General features: G+C 42.3%; 1 protein-coding gene across 4 annotated transcripts in view; it reads right to left on the reverse strand.

Annotated features, from left to right (window-relative positions):
• The window catches only part of st6gal2 (ST6 beta-galactoside alpha-2,6-sialyltransferase 2), a 73,305-nt gene that overhangs the window by 20,172 nt on the left and 31,886 nt on the right, over window positions 1–21,247 (reverse strand). For all 4 annotated transcript variants that reach the window (XM_033022625.1, XM_033022623.1, XM_033022622.1 and 1 more), the window contains 3 exons: window positions 17,098–18,075; window positions 11,562–11,659; window positions 10,200–10,301 (listed from right to left, as the gene is read on the reverse strand). In XM_033022625.1, coding sequence (XP_032878516.1) covers window positions 10,200–10,301; window positions 11,562–11,659; window positions 17,098–18,016 — 1,119 coding nt within the window. In that variant the 5' untranslated portion in view covers window positions 18,017–18,075. The remainder of the gene's footprint in view (window positions 1–10,199; window positions 10,302–11,561; window positions 11,660–17,097; window positions 18,076–21,247) is intronic.

Raw genomic sequence — 21,247 nt, forward strand, 5'->3', positions numbered from 1 at the left:
TTTCAAGATGGAAACCTTTGTTACTGCTAAGCAATTGATTTCCAAAGGTTACTACATGGCAAGCATCGATTTAAAAGATGCTTACTATACAGTACCCATAAGAGGTGACCACAGATGTTATTTAAAATTCAACTGGATGGGTCAGCTCTGGCAGTATAGGGCACTACCTAATGGGCTAACATCAGCCCCCAGGCTGTTCACTAAAATTTTGAAACCAGCCCTAGCGTTTCTGCGGAAACAAAAACACATGGTAATGGCATATCTAGATGACATACTTATTGTGGGCAAAACTTTGGAATTGGCTAAACAAGCGGTAACAGCCACAAAACAATTATTTGAAACACTGGGGTTTATCATCCATCCAGTTAAATCTAAATTAACGTCTTCAACCACAATGGATTATCTGGGGTTCACCATTAACTCAGTTCACATGTCAGTGACTTTGCCGAAAGAAAAGGTTACAGCCTTAATAGAGGCTTGCAGCAAAATCATTGACATCACTAAACCATCCATCAGACTGGTAGCAAGAATAATTGGCAAAATAGTGGCTGCGTTTCCAGCCACACAATTCGGACCTTTACATTATTGAAATTTACAGAGGGCGAAAATACGAGCACTCAAAATTAATGGTGGTCATTTTGACAGACCAATGAAGCTACCAACAGAAGCCATAATGGAACTAAAATGGTGGGAAGATAACATTAGGCATTGTTCTAATCCAATCATTATCAGCAACCCGTCTATGGTACTACAAACTGATGCCAGTGCACTTGGTTGGGGTGCTACCAATTCCATCTCCAGCTGTGGAGGGAGATGGAATGCACAGGAGGCATCATTATTACAAACACTGGGCATAAACTACCTGGAGATGTTAAGTGCATTCCATGGCCTTAAGTCATATTGTTCTGTGTTATATCACCAGCATGTTAGACTACAAATTGACAACACCACCATGGTAGCATATATCAACCATATGGGTGGAAACAAATCGACATCATGTGACAATCTGGCCAACACAATTTGGCAATGGTGTATCCAGAGAGATATTTGGATATCAGCTACCTACTTACCAGGTAAACTAAATTTAGTGGCAGACACCAGGTCACACAAATTCAATGAAAACACTGAATGGATAGAAACATAGAAACATAGAAATTAGGTGCAGGAGTAGGCCATTCGGCCCTTCGAGCCTGCACCGCCATTCAATATGATCATGGCTGATCATCCAACTCAGTATCCCGTACCTGCCTTTTCTCCATACCCTCTGATCCCCTTAGCCACAAGGGCCACATCTAACTCCCTCTTAAATATAGCCAATGAACTGGCCTCGACTACCCTCTGTGGCAGGGAGTTCCAGAGATTCACCACTCTCTGTGTGAAAAAAGTTCTTCTCATCTCGGTTTTAAAGGATTTCCCCCTTATCCTTAAGCTGTGACCCCTTGTCCTGGATGTTGGATAAAAATGTATTTGCTGAAATTACAGCACGGTATGGAACACCAGATATCGATTTATTCGCATCCAGACTCAATCACCAGTTATCGAATTATGTTTCATGGGAACCAGACCCTGGGGCAGCGGCAACAGATGCATTTTCGCTGCATTGGGGGATATTGTTTATTTATGCATTCCCTCCTTTCTGCCTCATCAGTCGGGTATTAAGGAAAATACAGCAAGACTGCGTCTGGTATTTTGATAGTACCCGATTGGCCTACTCAACCATGGTTCCCGGTGATACTCGACATGGTATTAGAACCATGCATCACCATCCATCATAGACCTAATTTACTGGTTCATCCCGTAACAAGGGAAAGTCACCCATGTCATAATTATACAAACCTATTAATTTGTAGAGTTTGAAAGCACCTCTACTACACCTGGGACTGACGGACCGAACAATGGATATTATTTCAGCGGCCCACAGACAGTCCACCCAAAAACAGTACTTGGTGTACATCAAGAAATGGGAAAAGTACTGTCACAACAATAACATAATCCACAGATCTATGAACATCCCGTCTGTTCTGGAATTCATGGCAAGCCTCCATTACGATGGGGGGCTCAGTTATAGTGCCATCAACTGCGCCAGAAGTGCTCTGTCAACATACCTGTGGCAAGGAACAGAACGGCATTCTGTTGGGACACACCCCCTGGTAACCAAACTCATGAGGGGCATTTTTAATGTTAATCCCCCAAGAACCAGGTACTCCCAAATATGGGATGTGAGCATTGTACTGACCATGTTAAGAAACTGGTCTCCACCTACAGCTCTGTCCCTACAGAAACTGACTATGAAAACAGTCATGCTGATGGCCTTGGTCACGGCACAAAAGGTCCAGTCGCTACAGAAACTAAGGCTGGACAACATGACTATTTCATCTGGAAATTTAACTTTTCACATCAATGAATTAGTCAAACAGAACAGACAGGGGTCAGCAGGCCTAAAAATAGAATTCAGGGCCTACCCGACAGATGATCGTCTCTGTATTGTAACACACTTACTATTATATATGGAGAATACTAAGATCATCTGAGGCAAAGAAATGGCACTTTTAATCAGCTACAAACAGCCACACAAAACAGTGACAGTCTAGACCATCTCGAGATGGCTAAAACAGGTCCTAATAAAGGCTGGAGTAGACACTAACATTTTTAAATCTCACTCCACCAGGGCTGCAGCTACATCGGCAGCTATGAAGTTGGATGTTCCTATGGACCAAATCCTCAAGACAGCAGGATGGTCAACGGAGAAAACTTTCCAACGATTTTATAACAAACCAGTAATTGAACCTGGAACATTTGCAGAAACAATTTTAAGTTCTGTAATATGATTTTACCCCATAAATAGGGGCTATGATTTGGTGTTAATAAATTTATCGTTGGTTTTCAATATCGTGTTGATGTCTAATGATGTTAACACTATTCTCCCCATAATCAAGGCAGATGTGATGCATGGATTCGTTTCCACGGTATGAAATCACAGAGCTTTAAAATCTTCACGTAGTCACTCACGTGACTCCGAAGTAAAATAGTAAGATTAAACGAGAACTTACCATTTTGAAGTTTGATCGTTATTTTATGAGGAGTAACGTTGAGGGAATGCGTGCCCTCCGCTCCCACCCTTGATCATATACTCAACTGGTATCTCTTCTCTAATCTTACTATGTTTAGTCATTACAGTTATCTGTGATTTCACACCGCTGCTTTGAAGAATGACACGCATGCGTCCTAGCGGGGTTCTTCACGTATTCCCTCAACGTTACTCCTCATAAAATAACGATCAAACTTCAAACTGGTAAGTTCTCGTTTAATCTTACTATTCTCTGCCACAGAATGTAGTTGAGGCCAGTTCATTGGCTATATTTAAGAGGGAGTTAGATGTGGCCCTCGTGGCTAAAGGGATCAGGGGGTATGGAGAGAAAGCAGGTACAGGATACTGAGTTGGATGATCAGCCATGATCATATTGAATGGCGGTGCAGGCTCAAAAGGCCGAATGGCCTACTCCTGCACCTATGTTTCTATGTTTCTATGTGTATAAAATCATGAGAGGAATAGATCGAGTAGACACACAGAGTCTCTTGCCCAGAGTAAAGGAGTTGAGAACCAGAGGACATAGGTTTAAGGTGAAGGGGGAAGATTTAATAGGAATCTGAGGGGTACCTTTTTCACACAAAGGGTGGTGGGTGTGTGGAACGAGCAGCCAAAGGAGGTAGTTGAGGTAGGGACTATGGCAACGTTTAAGAAACAATTAGGCAGGTATTTGGATCACACAGATTTAGAGGGCCATGGGCCAAAGACAGACATGTAGGACTAGTGTAGATGTGACATGTTGGTTGGTGTGGACAAGTTGGGCCGAAGGGCCTGTTTCCACGCTGTATGACTCCATGACTCTGAGGTACACTTCTTACGATTAAATTGGACACAAGATAGAGACATTGACTTGTATCGTTCACAAAAATAAGCCAATAAATATTCTGTTGAGATTCTGTTTTCCATTTACCCCAAAATATTGTTCCACGTCAACCTACGTGCTTTGAAGTAACAGCTTCATGCCATGGCTATTTTTGCCCCTTTGGGACTCATCTTTATTTGACGGGAATAAAGTCTTGATGTGTTTCAATTTTATTCTGAAACAGGATTTTTGGTTTTCTGGCTTGACATTTCAGAATTGTAAATATAGCACTGAAGTCAAAATGCAATTCTATGCACCAAAGCCATGGAAGGGTGAAGAGACAACATCTGCCAAGCATCTGGATTTCTCAGCAACCCCATCCTCACCAACCACAGTTTGAATATTTGCTCTGCTGAACATATTTCTCCTGGGACAAACCTCGTGTTTGTCGTGCCCAGTGGATCTTAAAAAGTTTCCTGAGTTAAATAGCAAGGAGGGAAAAAGAAGAATATTGGGAGCAAGGGAGTACTAAAGAACAAGAAAACTATTTGCGCAACAATCATAGGACATTCTCTGAAATAACTCGGGAAACAGAGCAAAATACATTTCATGAAAATGAATATAGAAAGGAGGGAAGTAGCACATTAACCAAGCAAATCAGAAGAGAATAATAATAATCTAAGATTAATATTTAAATGACAGTTCCACGGAAATCTCCACTGAAACCAATAGGTTAAACAATGAATTGAAATGTAAAGTCTTAATCTTAAGAGTCTTAATCCACTCCCTCCTTATGTAGGGAGTGGATGAGAAAGCGGGATAACATAGTGTAAACAGGTGATAGATGGTCTGCATGGACTTGGTGGGCCGAAGGGCCTGTATCCATGCTGTATCTATAAAATTAATCTATGCCAAGCCTCCTCATATCTACCCTAGGACCATGACCCCACAAACCAACACCAGGCCACCATCACCCAGGCCATTACCGATCTCATCCCTCTCAGCAGCTACCAAACGTATAGATTCCCAACCCATACTGCCCTTTCCTATCTCCTTCCCAAAATCCACAATTGTCCTGAAAGACCCATTGTTTCTGCCTGCTCATGTCCCAGCCAATTAACTACAAACCTGCACATCTTTGGAATGTGGGAGGAAACCGGAGCACCAGAAGAAAACCCACGCGGTCACAGGAGAACATACAAACTCCGTACAGACAGCACCTATAGTCAGGATCGAACCAGGTCTCTGGTGCTGTAAGGCAGCAACTCTATCGCTGTGCCACTATGCAGTCCTTTCACTAAAATCTTGTGCACAGCTGCATTCCCCAAACAAGGTTTTACTACTTCAAGGTGTTGCTGGGTGTAATTCATGTTGGATGAGTTTGCAGATGACACAAAGCTGGGTGACAGTGTGAGCTGCGATGAGGATGCTATGAGGCTGCAGGACGACTTGGATAGGTTGGGTGAGTGGGCAGATGCAGTATAATGTGGATAAATGTGAGGTTATCCACTTTGGTGGCTAGAACAGGAAGGCAGATTATTATCTGAGTGGTGTTCGATTAGGACAAGGGGAGGTGCAACGAGACCTGGGTGTGCTTTGTACATTAGTCACTGAAAGTAAGCATGCAGGTACTGCAGGCAGTGAAGAGAGCTCATTGCGAGAGGATTTGAGTTTAGGAGCTAGGAGGTCCTACTGCAGTTGTACAGGGCCCTGGTGAGACCGCACCTGGAGTATTGTGTGCAGTTTTGGTCTCCTAATTTGAGGAAGGACATTATTGCTATTGAGGAAGTGCAGCGTAGGTTCACCACGTTAATTTCCAGGATGGCGGGACTGACATATGATGAAAGAATGGGTCGACTGGGCTTGTATTCACTGGAATTTAAAAGGATGAGAGAGGATTTTATAGAAACATATAAAATTCTTAAAGGATTTGACAGGCTATATGCAGCAAAAATGTTCCCGATTTTGGGGCAGTCCAAAACCATAGGTCACAGTTTAAGAATAAGGGGTAGGCCATTTAGGACTGAGATGAGGAAAAACGTTTTCACCTAGAGAGTTGTGAATCTGAGGAATTCTCTGCCACAGAAGGCAGTGGAGGCCAATTCACTTGATGGTTTCAAGAGATTTAGATTTAGCTTTTAGGGCTAAAGGAATCAAGCAATATGGGGGAATAAAGCAGGAACGGGGTACTGATTTTAGATGATCAGCCAGGATCATCTAAAATCATGGCTGATCATGATTGATCGAATGGCCGAAGGGCCGAATGGCCTACTCTTGCACCTATTTTCTATGTTTCTATGATGATGATAGCATTTCATTGTTGCAACATTGCTCTCCAAAATCATAGATAATACCAAAGAGAATAATCTATATTACTAAAAGTCTGATCTTGATCACTTCCTGTTGTTCTGTATATTAATTTTTGAAAAAACGTTGTCACTTATGGCTGTGATTTTTGGCCATCTTACTCAGAGTCCCCCTCTGCTGCGTGGGACAAGAGGATATTTCCCATCAATGAAAACTAAAAGAGTTATTAGTGTTTTAAAAATGTTGAGATTCTCTCTCCTGAAGGCCACGCCACTTCCGGAGGGACTATAAAACCCGGAAGTGTTGAGCGCCTCAGTCAGTCTCTGCAAGATGGGGGAAGCGAGAGGGTCACGTCTCTCAGTCTGAGCTGTGAATAACACTGAACACATGTCTACTAAACTGTGAGTGGTTTTACTGAACTGTCAATGCCCTTAATGTGGTTTGAAAATATAGTTTGGAAATGCTAATGCTGTGTTGCCTTTGGTTTGGAAATGCTAAAGCTGTGTTGCCTTTGGTTTGGAAATGCTAAAGCTGTGTTGCCTTCGGTTTGGAAATGCTAAAGCTGTGTTGCCTTTGGTTTGGAAATGCTAAAGCTGTGTTGTCTTTGGTTTGATAATGCTAAAGCTATGTTGCCTTTGGTTTGGAAATGCTAAAGCTGTGTTGCCTAATTAAAGTTGCCTTGTCTAATTAAAGTTGCCAAGCCTAATTAAAGTTGCCATGCCTAATTAAAGTTGCCATGCCTAATTAAAGTTGCCATGCCTAATTAAAGTTGCCATGTCTTCTATATAATTAAAAGTCTAATCTTGACCACTTCCTGTTTGCGCTTTATATTGATTTTAGAAAAAAACGCTACCACGTATGGCTGTGATTTTTGACCATTTTACTCAGTCCTCCTCTGCTCATCAGGCGCCGAGGCTTTTTCCCATCGATGAAAACTAAAAGAGTTATCAGTGTTTAAAAAATGTTGAGATTATCTCTCCTGTCAATCACGCCATGAATGCCACGCCCCTTCTGGTGGGAAGGGGGACTATAAAACCCAGAAGTGTGGGCGTGGCTCAGTCTCTGTGGTTCCAACGGTATGTGGTTCCAACAGTTCCATTACCTTCAATTCCACCTTGGATACTTCCAGATGCAACAGTAGACTTTACAATATTAGAACAGAAAAACAAGGATAAACAACGTATGTATAATTCATTCATCATACAGGAATACATTGACAGATACTAAAGCTTTGTCCAAATTTATACAGATGCATCAAAAGATTCAGTAGATAAAGTAGGAGTAGCATTTATTGTACCAGAATTTCACATCAAAGTAGGGAAGAGGATCAATAATGAAGTCTCAGTATACACAGGTGAAATGATTGCAATATTGTTAGCGGTACAGTGGGTCGAGGATACCAGTCCTTTAAGGACAGTTATTTGTTCAGATTCAAGTTTAGCAATAAAGAGTTTACAGCACAGCCATTCAGACAGTAGACCAGACATTTTGATTGAAATACAACAAACACTATTCAGAATTCAAATGATGGGGCTTACAGTCATATTTTTATGGGTACCAGCACACATTGGCATTAGAGGAAACGAAATGGCAGATAAGGTAGCAAAAGAGGTAACAAAAAGAAGTAAGATTAATTTAAGTATTAACATAGGTAAAACTGAAATCAAAGACATTATTAAGCAAAGACTGAAGGAACGATGGCAAAAGCAATGGGAGGAAGAGCGGAAAGGACGGTGGTTCTACAGAGTCCAGAGGAAAGTGGGAGAAATGAGATGTGCAGGAAAAAACAGAAAAGAGGAGACAGTAATTTCAAGAATCAGATTTGGACACACTGGTCTGAACAGTACACGTTTTATAATAGGCAAGCATAATACAGGCAGATGTGAATACTGTGGGCAAGAAGAGACAATAGAGCATGCCATTATACATTGTGAGAGGTATGAGGAAGAAAGAAGACAAATGAGTGAACGATTCAGAAAAGAAAAAGTACAATTTGATTTAATAGATATTTTACAAAATAATTCATATAAGTGCTATCAAATCCTAATGCTTTTTCTCAGGGTAACCAATTTGTTTGGAAAGATATAGGTTATTAGTATATAAGTTATAATGTTATTTGATCCACACTCTATACCAGTTGGTGGCGGTAATGCACTAAAAAGTTGTTTGCCAACCGCCAAAAAAAAAAAACTACATAGTGGCTCAGTCTCTGCAAGATGGAGGAGGGAGAGGTCACGACTCGCTGTCTTTAGTAGCCTTGCACCCTGCTTGAAATGGTTTGAAACTGCACTTGAATTTGGTGGCCTTGCACCCTGCTTGAAGTGGTAAGAAACTGCACTTGAATTTGGTGGCCTTGTACCCTGCTTGAAATAGAATTTCAAGGAATAGCCGTGAGTCAACTGCCAGCCCACCAGCCGTGAGTGAGTGAGCTGCCAGCACAACAGGCTTGAGTGACTGAGCTGCCAGCCCAAGAATCCATTCGGCCCACAATGTCCACACTAGCCCTCTGGAAATCAGTCCCTTCAACCCACAACACCCATACTAGTGCTCCAGACTAGTATGGTCTATCCCCCCCCCCCCCCCCCCACCACTGGCCACCAATATTGGGATTGGTGGTGAGGTGGAATATTGCGTTGCGGGACCAGCCCTCCAGTGTGATACTTAGTCTAGTTAATATCTAGAAATGAGCTAATGTCTAGTCTGCAGCTCACAATTATGCCATTCATCATCTGGTTTCTCAGAAACTCATCCCTATTCTGCAAATTAATAAACCTTGGATTTATACATTCTCAAAGCACTTTCCACAGTTGCTAAATTATTTTAAAATGTAGGCAAATATAACTAAAGGGAAACAGGGTGGATAATTCGCGCATTTGTAATCTACACAAATAAATCAAGGATAAATGTAGGTCCTGGTAGAAAGCAAAGGCCCTGTTGTTCTTCGACGCTTGCTCAGTTCTTTTATGTACAATTAAAAAACAGAAAGTGGGGGGTGGGGGGTGGGGAGTGAAAAGAGGGGAGGTGAACATCTGAAAACAGCTTCAGAAATGCAGGATCGAGTGTCGTATTTCATCGGGGTTTTGAATCTCAACCTGTGTGACACGGAGATGAGTGCATGAACTAAGTGTGTGTAACTATGACTGGACTAAAGTGACACTATAGGACACAACGTGCTGGAGTAACTCAGTAGGTCAGGCAGCATCTCTGGAGAACATGGGCAGGCGACATTTCGGGTCGAGACCCTTTTTCAGTCTCAACCCGAAACGTCACCCATCCATGTTCTCCTGAGATGCTGCCTGATCTGCTGAGTTACTCCAACACTTTGTGTCCTTTTGTGTATTAACCAGCATCTGCAATTCCTTGTTTCTACATGAGGTGACACTACGATAATCTCTAGTCATTAGTGCTAAACACATGGTCCAAGGAATGATTGGGTTAACATATGATGAGCGTTTAACGGCAGTGGGCCTGCACTCACTGGTGTTTAGAAGAATGGAGAGAGGGGGGGAAAAACACCTCATTGAAACTTACCTGATAGTGAAAGGCCTGGAAAGAGTGGATGTGGAGAAGATGTTTCCACTAGTGGGAGAATCGAGGACAAGAGGCCATAGCCTCAGAATAAAAGGACGTACCTTAAGAAAGATGAGGAGGAATTTATTTGGCAGAGGGTGGTGAATCTGTGGAATTCATTGCCACAGAAGGCTGTGGCGGCCAAGCCAATGGATATTTTTAAGGCAGAGATTGATAGATTCTTGATTAGTACAGGTGTCGGGGGTTATGGGGAGAAGGCAGGGGAATGGGTTTGAAAGGGAAAGATAGTTCAGCCATGATTGATGGCGGAGTAGACTTGATGGGCCAAATGGCCTAATTTTGCTCCTATAACTCAAGTTATGAAAACATGTTAACATCTGCATCTTTTACTTCGCTTCCTAAAGGCCCATCGACATTTATCGTCATAGTGATTCAATACCCAGCATAACATTTTCCTTCTGTTCCTCTTACCTTTAGCAAGTTTACAGAGTAAGGAGCAGGATCCCAGGCTACCAGAACAATATTCTTGAATAGGGTGCTATTGTTAAATTGGTGCTCTGGGTTCACAAGTATCTGGAAATAAGACACAAAGATACCATTTTAAATATTTGAATATTCAAAGTTTTATACAGCTGCACCATGACTTCCTGACATTCATATTAACTGCCTCCACATCTTTCCCACACTACTCACTTGTGTTGCCACTTTCAGGGAGCTATGGACTTGCACCCCAATATACATGTGATATGTTTTGTTGATGGATGATAGCATTAAGGATCAAAATGTAGATGAGAAACAAGTTCAAAGTTACTTCTTCAGTGGCTTTGGCTGTTACAGAGACAAGATTAATTGCAAGTACAGGTCCACCACTGATTTTCCGGCACCCTTGGTTCCAGAGTCTTGCTGGATTATTCATTATGGTCATGGTCATGAGGGGAGTTGAACGGTACCGGCACAGTTCGCCAAGGCTGCCGGGAGGCCGAGATGCCGGCCCACATAGTCGGCCTCGCAATTCAGCTATGGGAACGAATCAGCCGGCTCCGTCGGGGCCAGAGTTCCAGAACCCCAGCCGCAGAGGGCAAATTCAACCCTCCAATCGGAGGTTCGTCCATGAAAGTCCAGATGAGGTCAAGATCGGCCGCCTCATCCGGCCTAGGTGCCACATTTTTGCCGGGACTTCCGTGGTAGGTTTTTAAGCACGCTCCCATAATTTTGCGCGGATTAAAGGAGGTGCTGGATCATCTGGAAAAAAAAGTGGTGGACCTGTACTTTCCTCCTAGAACTGGCTCACGTGATTCCTGTCCCACTGAGGGATCACACCAGAGAAAAATGTAATGGTCAACAAGTAACGTCACAAGTCACACAAACCAATGATCTTTCCTCTATCGTGAGGTCATTAATTTCCCACTGATTGTGTTTGAATAAATCTTCCGTGTAGAATTTGTCAAATCATGTTTGAAGAAGGTTGAAACTTTTGTTTAAAAATAAAAACATTATGAAGTGATAAACATCAACGACATGATCCTTTGATGGTCAGCCTTTGACTAAATTAACAGACCTGCTACATTCCATTTTCAACTTCAAGATGAGTATGTTTCATTATTATAGTTGTGGGATTTGGGGGGGGGGGGGGGGGAAGAGGCACCAGGGAGATGCCAAAGGAGTGTTACCTCCACATTGTATACTTGTGGTAAACTACATAAGGAGTTTAATAATGAATAAAGAAGCTTTAAAGTCTTTCTAGGGTTGATGCCCCAATGGTATGAAGAATATTTTATAGTGAGAAGCAAAAATAACTGAAGCAAAGATACATAAAGGCATGTGATCACTCACCTGTGAGTTAATAACACGGATTGTGGTTTTGCTTCCAACATCGTTCTCGTAACCTTGTGTAGGGGCCGCATTAAATCTTAGAACCGCATCATGAGAATCTGGAAAACAAAAAGAGTAACGATCTTTGCATTTATTCAGGAATTTAAGAGAACTGAATTGTACTGACAAGTTAAGTCAAGTGAGTTTATTGTCATGTGTCCCTGATAGGACAATGAAATTTTTGCTTTGCTTCAGCACACAGAACACAGTAGGCATTTACTACAAAACAGATCAGTGTGTCCATATACCATAATATAAATATATACACACATGAATAAATAAACTGCACAATTTATCTGACAATGTCTCCAGAGAAAAAAACAATATGCATTCAATTCTTCTCTAGTGTCATTACATGGCAGTTTTGTACAGAGCATTGAACAGTACAGCACAGGAACGGGCCCTTCAGCCCACAATCCTTGTGCCGAACATGACGCCAAGTTAAACTGATCTCATCTGCCTGTACATGATTCATATCCTCCATTCCCTGCACTTCCTATCTAAAAGCCTCTTAAATGCCACTATCCTGTCTGCTTTCACCACTACCCTCGGCAATGCTCTCCAGTCACCCATTACTCTGTGTAAAAAAACTTATCCAACACATCTCCTCTTACCTTAACGCTAGGCCCTCTAGATTTTGACATTTCCACCCGAGAATAGGTTCTAACTGTCTACCCTGCCTCTCATCTTCTATTAATACCTCCCTCTGATCCTCCAGAGAAAATAACCCGAGTTTGTTCAACCTCTTAGTCCCCATCAGCATCAGCAAACCTATTTGCAAGGGTATTGGTCTCAGTCCTGTTGAGGTGTCAAGATTAATATCCTGGCCTCTTAAAAAATGGTTTACGGAAAGAATAGTGTAAAAATGGCTGCTTGATCATTACACGGACTTGGTGGGTTGAAGGATATGCTGTGCTGTATCTTTCTATGACTCCTTATAGAGTAGCTAATGTTTTCTCGTCCAGGCAACATATTGGTGAAGGAGAACTCCAGCTTTTTGTAACAATGGGACCAAAACTGCCCCCAATATTGCACACATTGTTGCAACTATCGATTTCTGCAGATGAAACAGTAAATGTTTATGGAGTTGCTTGACTCTGGTTGATGAGCAATCCAATTAGTTGGATCTTGTTAATATCAGGAAATTGCAATTAAAACTGCAATGCCCTCTGTAGCTACTTCAATGTTAACTATAGTGCATTAGAGGGCATAGCTATAACATGAGAGGGGGTGCAGGGGAAATGGTGGAGGCAGATACAAGAGCAACATTTAAGAGGTATTTAGACAGGCACATGAATATAAAACAAAACACTAAAGGGCCTGTCCCACTTGGCCGTCATTTACGCGACAGGCCGGTAGCGACGGAGATAGATTTGAAGATAGACACTAAATGCAGGAGTAACTCAGCGAGACCGGCAGCATCTCTGGAGAGAAGGAATGGATGATGTTTTGGGTCGAAACTCTTCTTCAGTCTGAAGTAGAATATCAACCCATGTAGTAGAATATCAACATAGAAACATAGAAAATAGGTGCAGGAGTAGGCCATTCGGCCCTTCGAGCCTGCACCGCCATTCAATATGATCATGGCTGATCATCCAACTCAGTATCCTGTACCTGCCTTCTCTCCATACCCCCTGATCCCTTTAGCCACAAGGGCCACATTTAGCCAGACGGGAGTTACTCTTAAATATAGCCAATGAACTGGCCTCAACTACCTTCTGCGGCAGAGAATTCCAGAGATTCACCACTCTCTGTGTGAAAAAAGCTTTCCTCATCTCGGTCCTAAAAGATTTCCCCCTTATCCTTAAACTGTGACCCATGCCAACTGATTACTGTGGACATCCTCCCAGATAACGTATAATGATACAATATATAAAATATGTAATCTGAACTGCACAGTGCAATCAACTTCAGACTGACACAAAGCCACTGCGCTATAAATATTTATGAATATTTATGTCCACAAGATGGCAGAATAGGTTTGTCTGTCTTAGTGCAACGCATTGTTACGTGTCGCTCTCCCACAGCACATGGAAGTCCAGTTATGGACCACTCTGGGGTCCTACATTACACTTATTATAAAAATGTCTCTGGATGATACTTGAGGCCATTTGAGATAATATTCCTCCAAAGATGGGTAGGAAAACACATCGGATTAAGGGAACATGTAAACATCTGGAAGATCTCAGCAGCCCAAGCAGCATCTGTGGAGGCAAAGGGATGGTTGATGTTACAGATCGAGACCCTGCATCAGGAGGGAAGACAGCCGGCATATATAAGTGCAAGGGAGGGGTGACGTACTGTAGGTACGTCAGTGGATTGAGTTTAATTTAGTTTGTTATTGTTCTGTATATGAGCTACAGTGAAAAGCTTTGTTTGTATGCTATCCAGTCAAGGAAATGATCATACATGATAACAATCAAGATATCCACAGAGGACAATAAGGATCAAGAGTACAACCTTTAGTGCAAGATAACGTGCGATTAATGATAGTTTCCAACGTGGTAGATGGGAGTCAGGACTGCCCTCTAGCTGATGAGAGGGCCATTCAGTAGCCTGATAACAGCTGGGAAGAAACAGTCCCTGAATCGAAAGGTTTGCGTTTTCAAAAATCGATACCTCATGCCTGAGGGGAGAGGGAAGAAGAGGCAGTCGGGACCTGAAAACCTCACCTCTCCATTTCCTCCAGAGATGCTGGCTGATTTATTGAGCTCCTCCAGCATTTTGTGTCTCTTTTTGGCATTAACCAGCATCTGATGTTCTTTTTTTTTAATAACATAAAGAGTTAATGAGTTTTGTTTGAAACTGTGGTGAATCATGGAGTTGTTTGAACTGAGGTTATTTCCCAACAGTCCATGACTTAGAACGTGGCATGACTTTCTGCATTGTGTTTGTCAGACTACATTGCATCAATTTACTATCTCTAATGAAGCCACTCTGGCATGATAGTGATGCATAGCAATTAATTTCACCCCCACTACTAAAGGCTTGACATCTGGTAAACCCTGGAGCTGACTCCACGTGAAAACGATCGATTAAATCAACTGATGAGCCAGACTAAAACTTAGATGATTCACCAGAACTCATGCGGTATTGTGCAAGAAACTCCTATTCTTTGCCATTGGGATGAAGCAGCCGAAATGTGACACAAGGAAGGTGTTCTGGCACCACAGCCCTTGGTTCCTGCAGTATTGCACATCTTCCAACCCTTACCTGCAGCTGTGGCAGCCTCCTGTACCTGGCCACTGACCAAGCCTGAAGCAATCCAAGGATTTAGTCGAGGACAACGAGAACTAAAACTGCAATTGCTGGAAATCTAAAATAAAACCAGAATGTGCGAACAGGACTCAATCATAGAAACATAGAAAATAGGTGCAGGAGTAGGCCATTCGGCCCTTCGAGCCTGCACCACCATTCAATATGATCATGGCTGATCATCCAAATCAATATCCCATACCTGCCTTCTCTCCATACCCCCTGATCCCTTTAGCCACAAGGGCCACATCTAACTCCCTCTTAAATCTAGCCAATGAACTGGCCTCAACTACCTTCTGTGGCAGAGAATTCCACAGATTCACCACTCTCTGTGTAAAAAATGATTTTCTCATCTCGGTCCTAAAATACTTCCCTCTTATCCTTAAACTGTGACCCCTTGTTCTGGACTTCCCCAACATCGGGAATAATATTCCTGCATCTAGCCTGTCCAACCCCTTAAGAATTTTGTATGTTTCTATAAGATCCCCCCTCAATCTTCTAAATTCTAGCGTGTACAAGCCGAGTCTATCCAGTCTTTATTCATATGAAAGTCCTGCCATCCCAGGAATCAGTCTGGTGAACCTTCTCTGTACTCCCTCTATGGCAAGAATGTCTTTCCTCAGATTAGGAGACCAAAACTGTACGTAATACTCCAGGTGTGGTCTCACCAAGACCCTGTACAACTGCAGTAGAACCTCCCTGCTCCTATACTCAAATCCTTTTGCTATTTTACCATTTGGGTAACGTTTGTATAAAAAGCTTTAGGTGCAGGACCCTTCATCAGTCTCTTCACCTATCGAAAGGACTTGGACCCGAAACGTTAACTGCTTTTCTTTCCACAGATACAGTCTGAACTGCTCACTATTTCCAGCACTGTTTTTATTACTAAAGATTGAGTCAATGACTTGAACCACCAGGGGCACCATATGATGGCATCCTCTGCCCACAGTCCGTCTGTTTTTTCATCTTTTAGTTATTTTTAGTCTGTTTAAAAGGAGTGGAGTGGGGTCGCCATGTAGTTACAGGCAGTCGAGGGCAGCCGTAGGCAATCTCCTTCGCTGACCAGGCATTTTAATTGGCTCATTTTCAGGACCAAGAAAAACCTGAAGGTTAAATGCCCGCTAAACTTGATTATAAGTTGTTTATGAAGGAACTGCAGATGCTGAAAAATCGAAGGCACACAAAAATGCTGGAAAAACTCAGCGGGTGCAGCAGCATCTATGGAGCTAAGGAAATAGGCAACGTTTTGGGCCGAAACTCTTCTTCAGACATTATAAGGTGTCTGGCTTCTTAAAAGTCTCTCCACTCCTTCTCCCCCCCTTCTTCTCCCCCCCGTGCGTGTGTGTGTGTGTGTGTGTGTGTGTGTGTGTGCGTGTGTGCGTGTGTGCGTGTGTGCGTGTGTGCGTGTGTGCGTGTGTGCGTGTGTGTTCGGCCGATCCAACTCGCGGTTTCATCGCTGACGGTCAATCCAGCTCGAGGTTTTTCAGGGGAGTGCCCTCCTCGCGTTTGAAGGTCGAAGACAGTGGCTGAAAGGTCGCGTCAGTGGGACAGGCCCTTTAAGCCTATTTCCATGCCAATACACTAAACACTCTGATGTGCAAACAATTGAGAGATTTCGTTTCCTGGGATCATAATGCCCTGCACAAGCCCCCCCATACTGTAGATGTCAACACCATCTGTACTGCTTTGTTTACCTAATGCTATCTTACATATCAAAATGATTAAAGTTTAATGCAAACTAATCTACCCGATTTATTTGAAAATAATTTGTTTAATTTAAAAGAAAACCTCCCTTCCATTAAACATGGACTAAATCCTCTGTTTCCAATTCCCTGTGTGATGGGTTCCCTGTATAATCAGTTAACTGTCGATTATTTGGTTGCTAACTGCTTTTACAGTTTTAAGTTCAGAGTTGATTTAAGAATATTAAACGAATTTCACTTTTGTCTTTTTATTGACTGAAAGTGTGCCTTTCTTACTAAATTTTCCAGTCCTTGCCCCAACTACAGATTTTCCACATTGGACTAAGAACATGCTCATTTTCCAATCCGCACTGTAGGTCAGTTAGCAGCCAGTGTAAAAAATATTTGCATTTTTAACACCTTTGTTTTTATTTCCTCCCAAAATTGCTCTTTACACATGTAAGCCATTGTTAGCCCAACAAAAAGTCCCAGTCAGTAACAAGAAGTGGGTCTAAAAAAAGACAACGTGGGTCTAAAAAAGACAACAATTATGGTCTTACCTATTTCTTCTCCAAGGGAGGAGTTCAATATTGCACCAGCAGATGCAACAACTGCACAATTCCTGAAGGCTTGAGGGTTGCTCCGGATCTTGCTCAGAGGAATTTTAGGAATGTGTTTTTTCCATCCAGATGTAGAAAACGGAGCCTCTTTCCCATCGATGGTCCTCAGATTGACTTTGTTTTTCAGTTCACACAGGAGGTCTTCCCCAATCATCGTCTCAGCCTCCCTTTTCTTTTGATAGTGGACGCCGTGTCTGTTTGCATTCATATAGTCCCTCATCGCTTTTTTCAAACGAGGATTCAGCATCGCCGATGAAATATTTCCTCTCCACAGTTTCACAAGCATTGAACTGGATTTTGAAAACTCCAAGTCCTCCAGGTCCAAGGAATCTAGATTTTCGAGTAACGGGTCGAGAGAGTAACTCGATCGCTCCTTATACTGAATCACTGTTTCACGAGGCCTAGACTTTGCATCTTGAATAATTCCTTCCTCAAAGACTTTGCCATCTTTCATGACAACATTAGCCATCTGATCCACTGCCCCGTTTCCATTGACCTGCCCTCTCTTCACACTTTTCCCCACTTGAAGCTCGCCACTGTCATCCTGGGTCCATTCTAGTCTGGGGTCATTCAGATAATCTAAACGCAATGAACGCACAGAATCTTCGTCATCTTCAAAGGAAAGACTGCTTTCTCTGCGACTCGCTGAGACCTTTGGATTTGGGAATGCTCCCATAATGGCCCGCAGTTTTTCCTGGATGGGGTAGAGCCTTCGTGTCTCAGAGTTAGCGAAAGAGCTGGCTGGACGCTCATTGCTTCTGAAGTCTGTGAAATATGTAAACAGCAGCAAGACAGCGAGGGCCCATGCCAGTATCCCAATCAGCACTAAGTGCTTCCATTGCTTGGCCTTGGCTTTCATTGTCCAAACTGCACCAAACTCCTCTTGGATTCAGCACAGATGGCGTGTGAAAAAGCCAGCTAAAAAAAAGTGATATAAAATAACAGATTGGATTAAAACCGATACATTGTAGCAAGAAAAGTAAATTGTAAGCAGGTCAAATTTATCTTATTCTATTTTAAAGAGTAAATCTTTCACAGAGCTGCTCTATTAAAGGGGCATTACCACACCAGTTTGAGGATGACAAGTCTTCAGTCAAATTGCCAATACACATGAAAGGTGGTAATGATATCACAGTGTAATGATGTATGAATTCCATGATTAGTCTTTAGAGTTTGCCAATATTAAGATCTAAAATTATTCATGTTAAAAGGCATCATTAATATCTTTGCGAGAAGGAAGACAAATATCTTCTCATCCGGAGCACTTTTGGATGTAAATATGCAGAACGAGATATTTATCAATGATTGATTAGCTGAGATTTTTTTCAATGCATGGAATTGATGTCATCCAAAAATAAAATCTGACAGTGCAGTTCTTGATTAGTACAGGTGTCAGAGGTAATGGGGAGAAGGCAGGAGAATGGGGTTAGGAGGGAGAGATAGATCGGCCATGATGGAATGACGGAGTAGACTTGATGGAGCAAAGGGCCTAATTCTACTCCTATTCCTTCTGACCTTATGACCTAGCACCCTCTCAGCAGGAAGTGTTTAGAGACAAATCTCTGCTCAAATCTCAAGAATGATTCATGAACCTTTAGACACGTGACTCGGAGACAGAAACGCTATCACTAAATCATGTGGAAACGACTGAATGATGTTAAATTACCTTAAAATCTTCTTCACTGGTCAAAAAGAGAGCAAGAAAAATAGAACTCATGAAAAACAGGCAACTTGTGCCCAAATCAGAAACCTTCTTACATCTGAATAAGATAATCAGCAATACATAGCTTAGAGTTCAAGGTAATAGCACCCTGAAAATAGCAACACAGGTACAGAGTGGCTAAAGGCAGCAGAGGGCATGCCTGCCTTTATCGATCGGGGCATTGAGTATAAGAATCAGGAAGTTATGTTGCAGCTTTATAAGACTTAGGTTCCGCTGCATTTAAAGTGTTACATGCAGACATGGTCATTGCATTACAGGAATGATGAAGAGACTTTGGAGAGGGTGTAACAGCGGTTTACAAGAATACTGCCTGGATTACAGGGTTTTAGCTATAAGGTGCTTGGAGAAACTCTGATTGCTTTCTCTGGAACACCTTGAGACTGATGGGATATCCGATAGAAGTATCGAGAAAACATCATGAGAGGCATAACTGGAATAGATAGTCAAAATCATTCTTCCCCCCCCCCCCCCCCCAAGGGTGAAACTGTAAAATGCTAGAGGGCACAGCTTTGAGGCAAGAGAAGGAAATGATTAAAGAAGATTGGTAGGAACGATGATTTATTTTTATAGGGAACAGTCAGTGCCTGGAACACACTGTTAGGGTTGGTGGCGCAGGTAGATGTGATAATGGCATTTAAGATGATTTTAGATAGTTTAAACTAAACTAAACTAGATAGGCAGACATGGTTATGTATGGAATGGAAGGATATGAATCATGTGCGGACAGAGAGGATTAATATAATTTGGTATCATGTGGGAAGAACATCGTGGGTAGAATGGCCTGTTCCTGTGCTGCACGGTTCCAAGTGCTTTAAAAGTGATTATTTTGATAGCTTCTAGTGTTGCTCTTCCATGCAAATGAACAACAACACTCTGTACATGTAAGCAAATTCAGTTTCCAATGGATAACCACCCACCTTTTAATTCCCTGGTAGCTCTATTTTCTGCATTATCCATCTAAGTATTTCATGCTCAAGTCTCCCATATCCTTTTGAATATATAGTGATTGGGATGGTAAACAATATTTCAAGCAAGATTCTATTGTCTCCTCCGGTTTCCGCAGAGACCGTTCTCTCCGCAACTCCCTGGTTAATTCATCCCTTCCCACCCAAACCACCCCCTCCCTAGGTACTTTCCCCTACAACAACAGAAGATGCAACACCTGTCCCTAAACCTCCTCCCTCGACTCCATCCAGGGACTTTCAGGTGAGGCAGAGGTTCATTTCCTCCTCCTCCTCCAACCTTATTTGCTATATCTGTTGTTCTTGTTGTGGTCTCTTATACATAGGCACGAGCAAGCATAGACTGGGCGATCATTTCGTTGAACACCTACGCTCAGAACGCCTTGGCCTACATGATCACCTGGTTGCCAACCATTTTAACTTCCCTTCCCATTCTGACCTTTCTGTCCTGGGCCTACTCCAGTGTCAGAGTGAGGCCACATACAAATTAGAGGAACAGTACCTACGCGCCTGAGATACAGCTGAAAGGGTTTCTTTGTACCTGTATCTTACCATACTTGTGCATATGACAATTAAGTTTACTCGATTATAGGACAATTATAATTAATCTTTTTCTTTTATAAATAGACAATAGACAATAGGTGCAGGAGTAGGCCATTCGGACCTTCGAGCCAGCACCGCCATTCAATGTGATCATGGCTGATCATCCCCAATCAGTACCCCGTTCCTGCCTTCTCCCCATATCCCCTGACTCCGCTATTTTTAAGAGCCCTATCTAGCTCTCTCTTGAAAGCATCCAGAGAACCTGCCTCCACCGCCCTCTGAGGCAGAGAGGACTGGTCTGTCAACAGTTTCTACTTTTGTCTCATCAGAATTATTCTCAATGTCATTGTTATCTTTAATAAATATTTCTTCCCACTTTCCATTTTTCGAAATATATAGGTTGCAGTATTTGCTTTATATTTAAAACATTAACATCTTCTCAGTAATCTTTGTTCCCTCGTCTTCTCACTGTAATCCATTACTGCCTCCAGTTCTACTGTTTTATTTAAGAAATACAGTGCACATTGCATGCAAGTGGTTTATTCCATTAATAATATAAATTGTTCTCGCTTTATTTTTAATCATGCTTTTACAATCCAATTTATTGTATTCCTGGCTATAAATGTCCTCCTTTATTTAAATAACCATATAACCATATAACAATTACAGCACGGAAACAGGCCATCTCGACCCTTCTAGTCCGTGCCGAACACATAATCTCCCCTAGTCCCATATACCTGCGCTCAGACCATAACCCTCCATTCCTTTCCCATCCATATAACTATCCAATTTATTTTTAAATGATAAAAACGAACCTGCCTCCACCACCTTCACTGGAAGCTCATTCCACACAGCTACCACT

The sequence above is a fragment of the Amblyraja radiata genome, chromosome 6 (assembly GCF_010909765.2).
Source record: "Amblyraja radiata isolate CabotCenter1 chromosome 6, sAmbRad1.1.pri, whole genome shotgun sequence".
In the NCBI taxonomy this organism is placed as follows: domain Eukaryota; kingdom Metazoa; phylum Chordata; class Chondrichthyes; order Rajiformes; family Rajidae; genus Amblyraja; species Amblyraja radiata.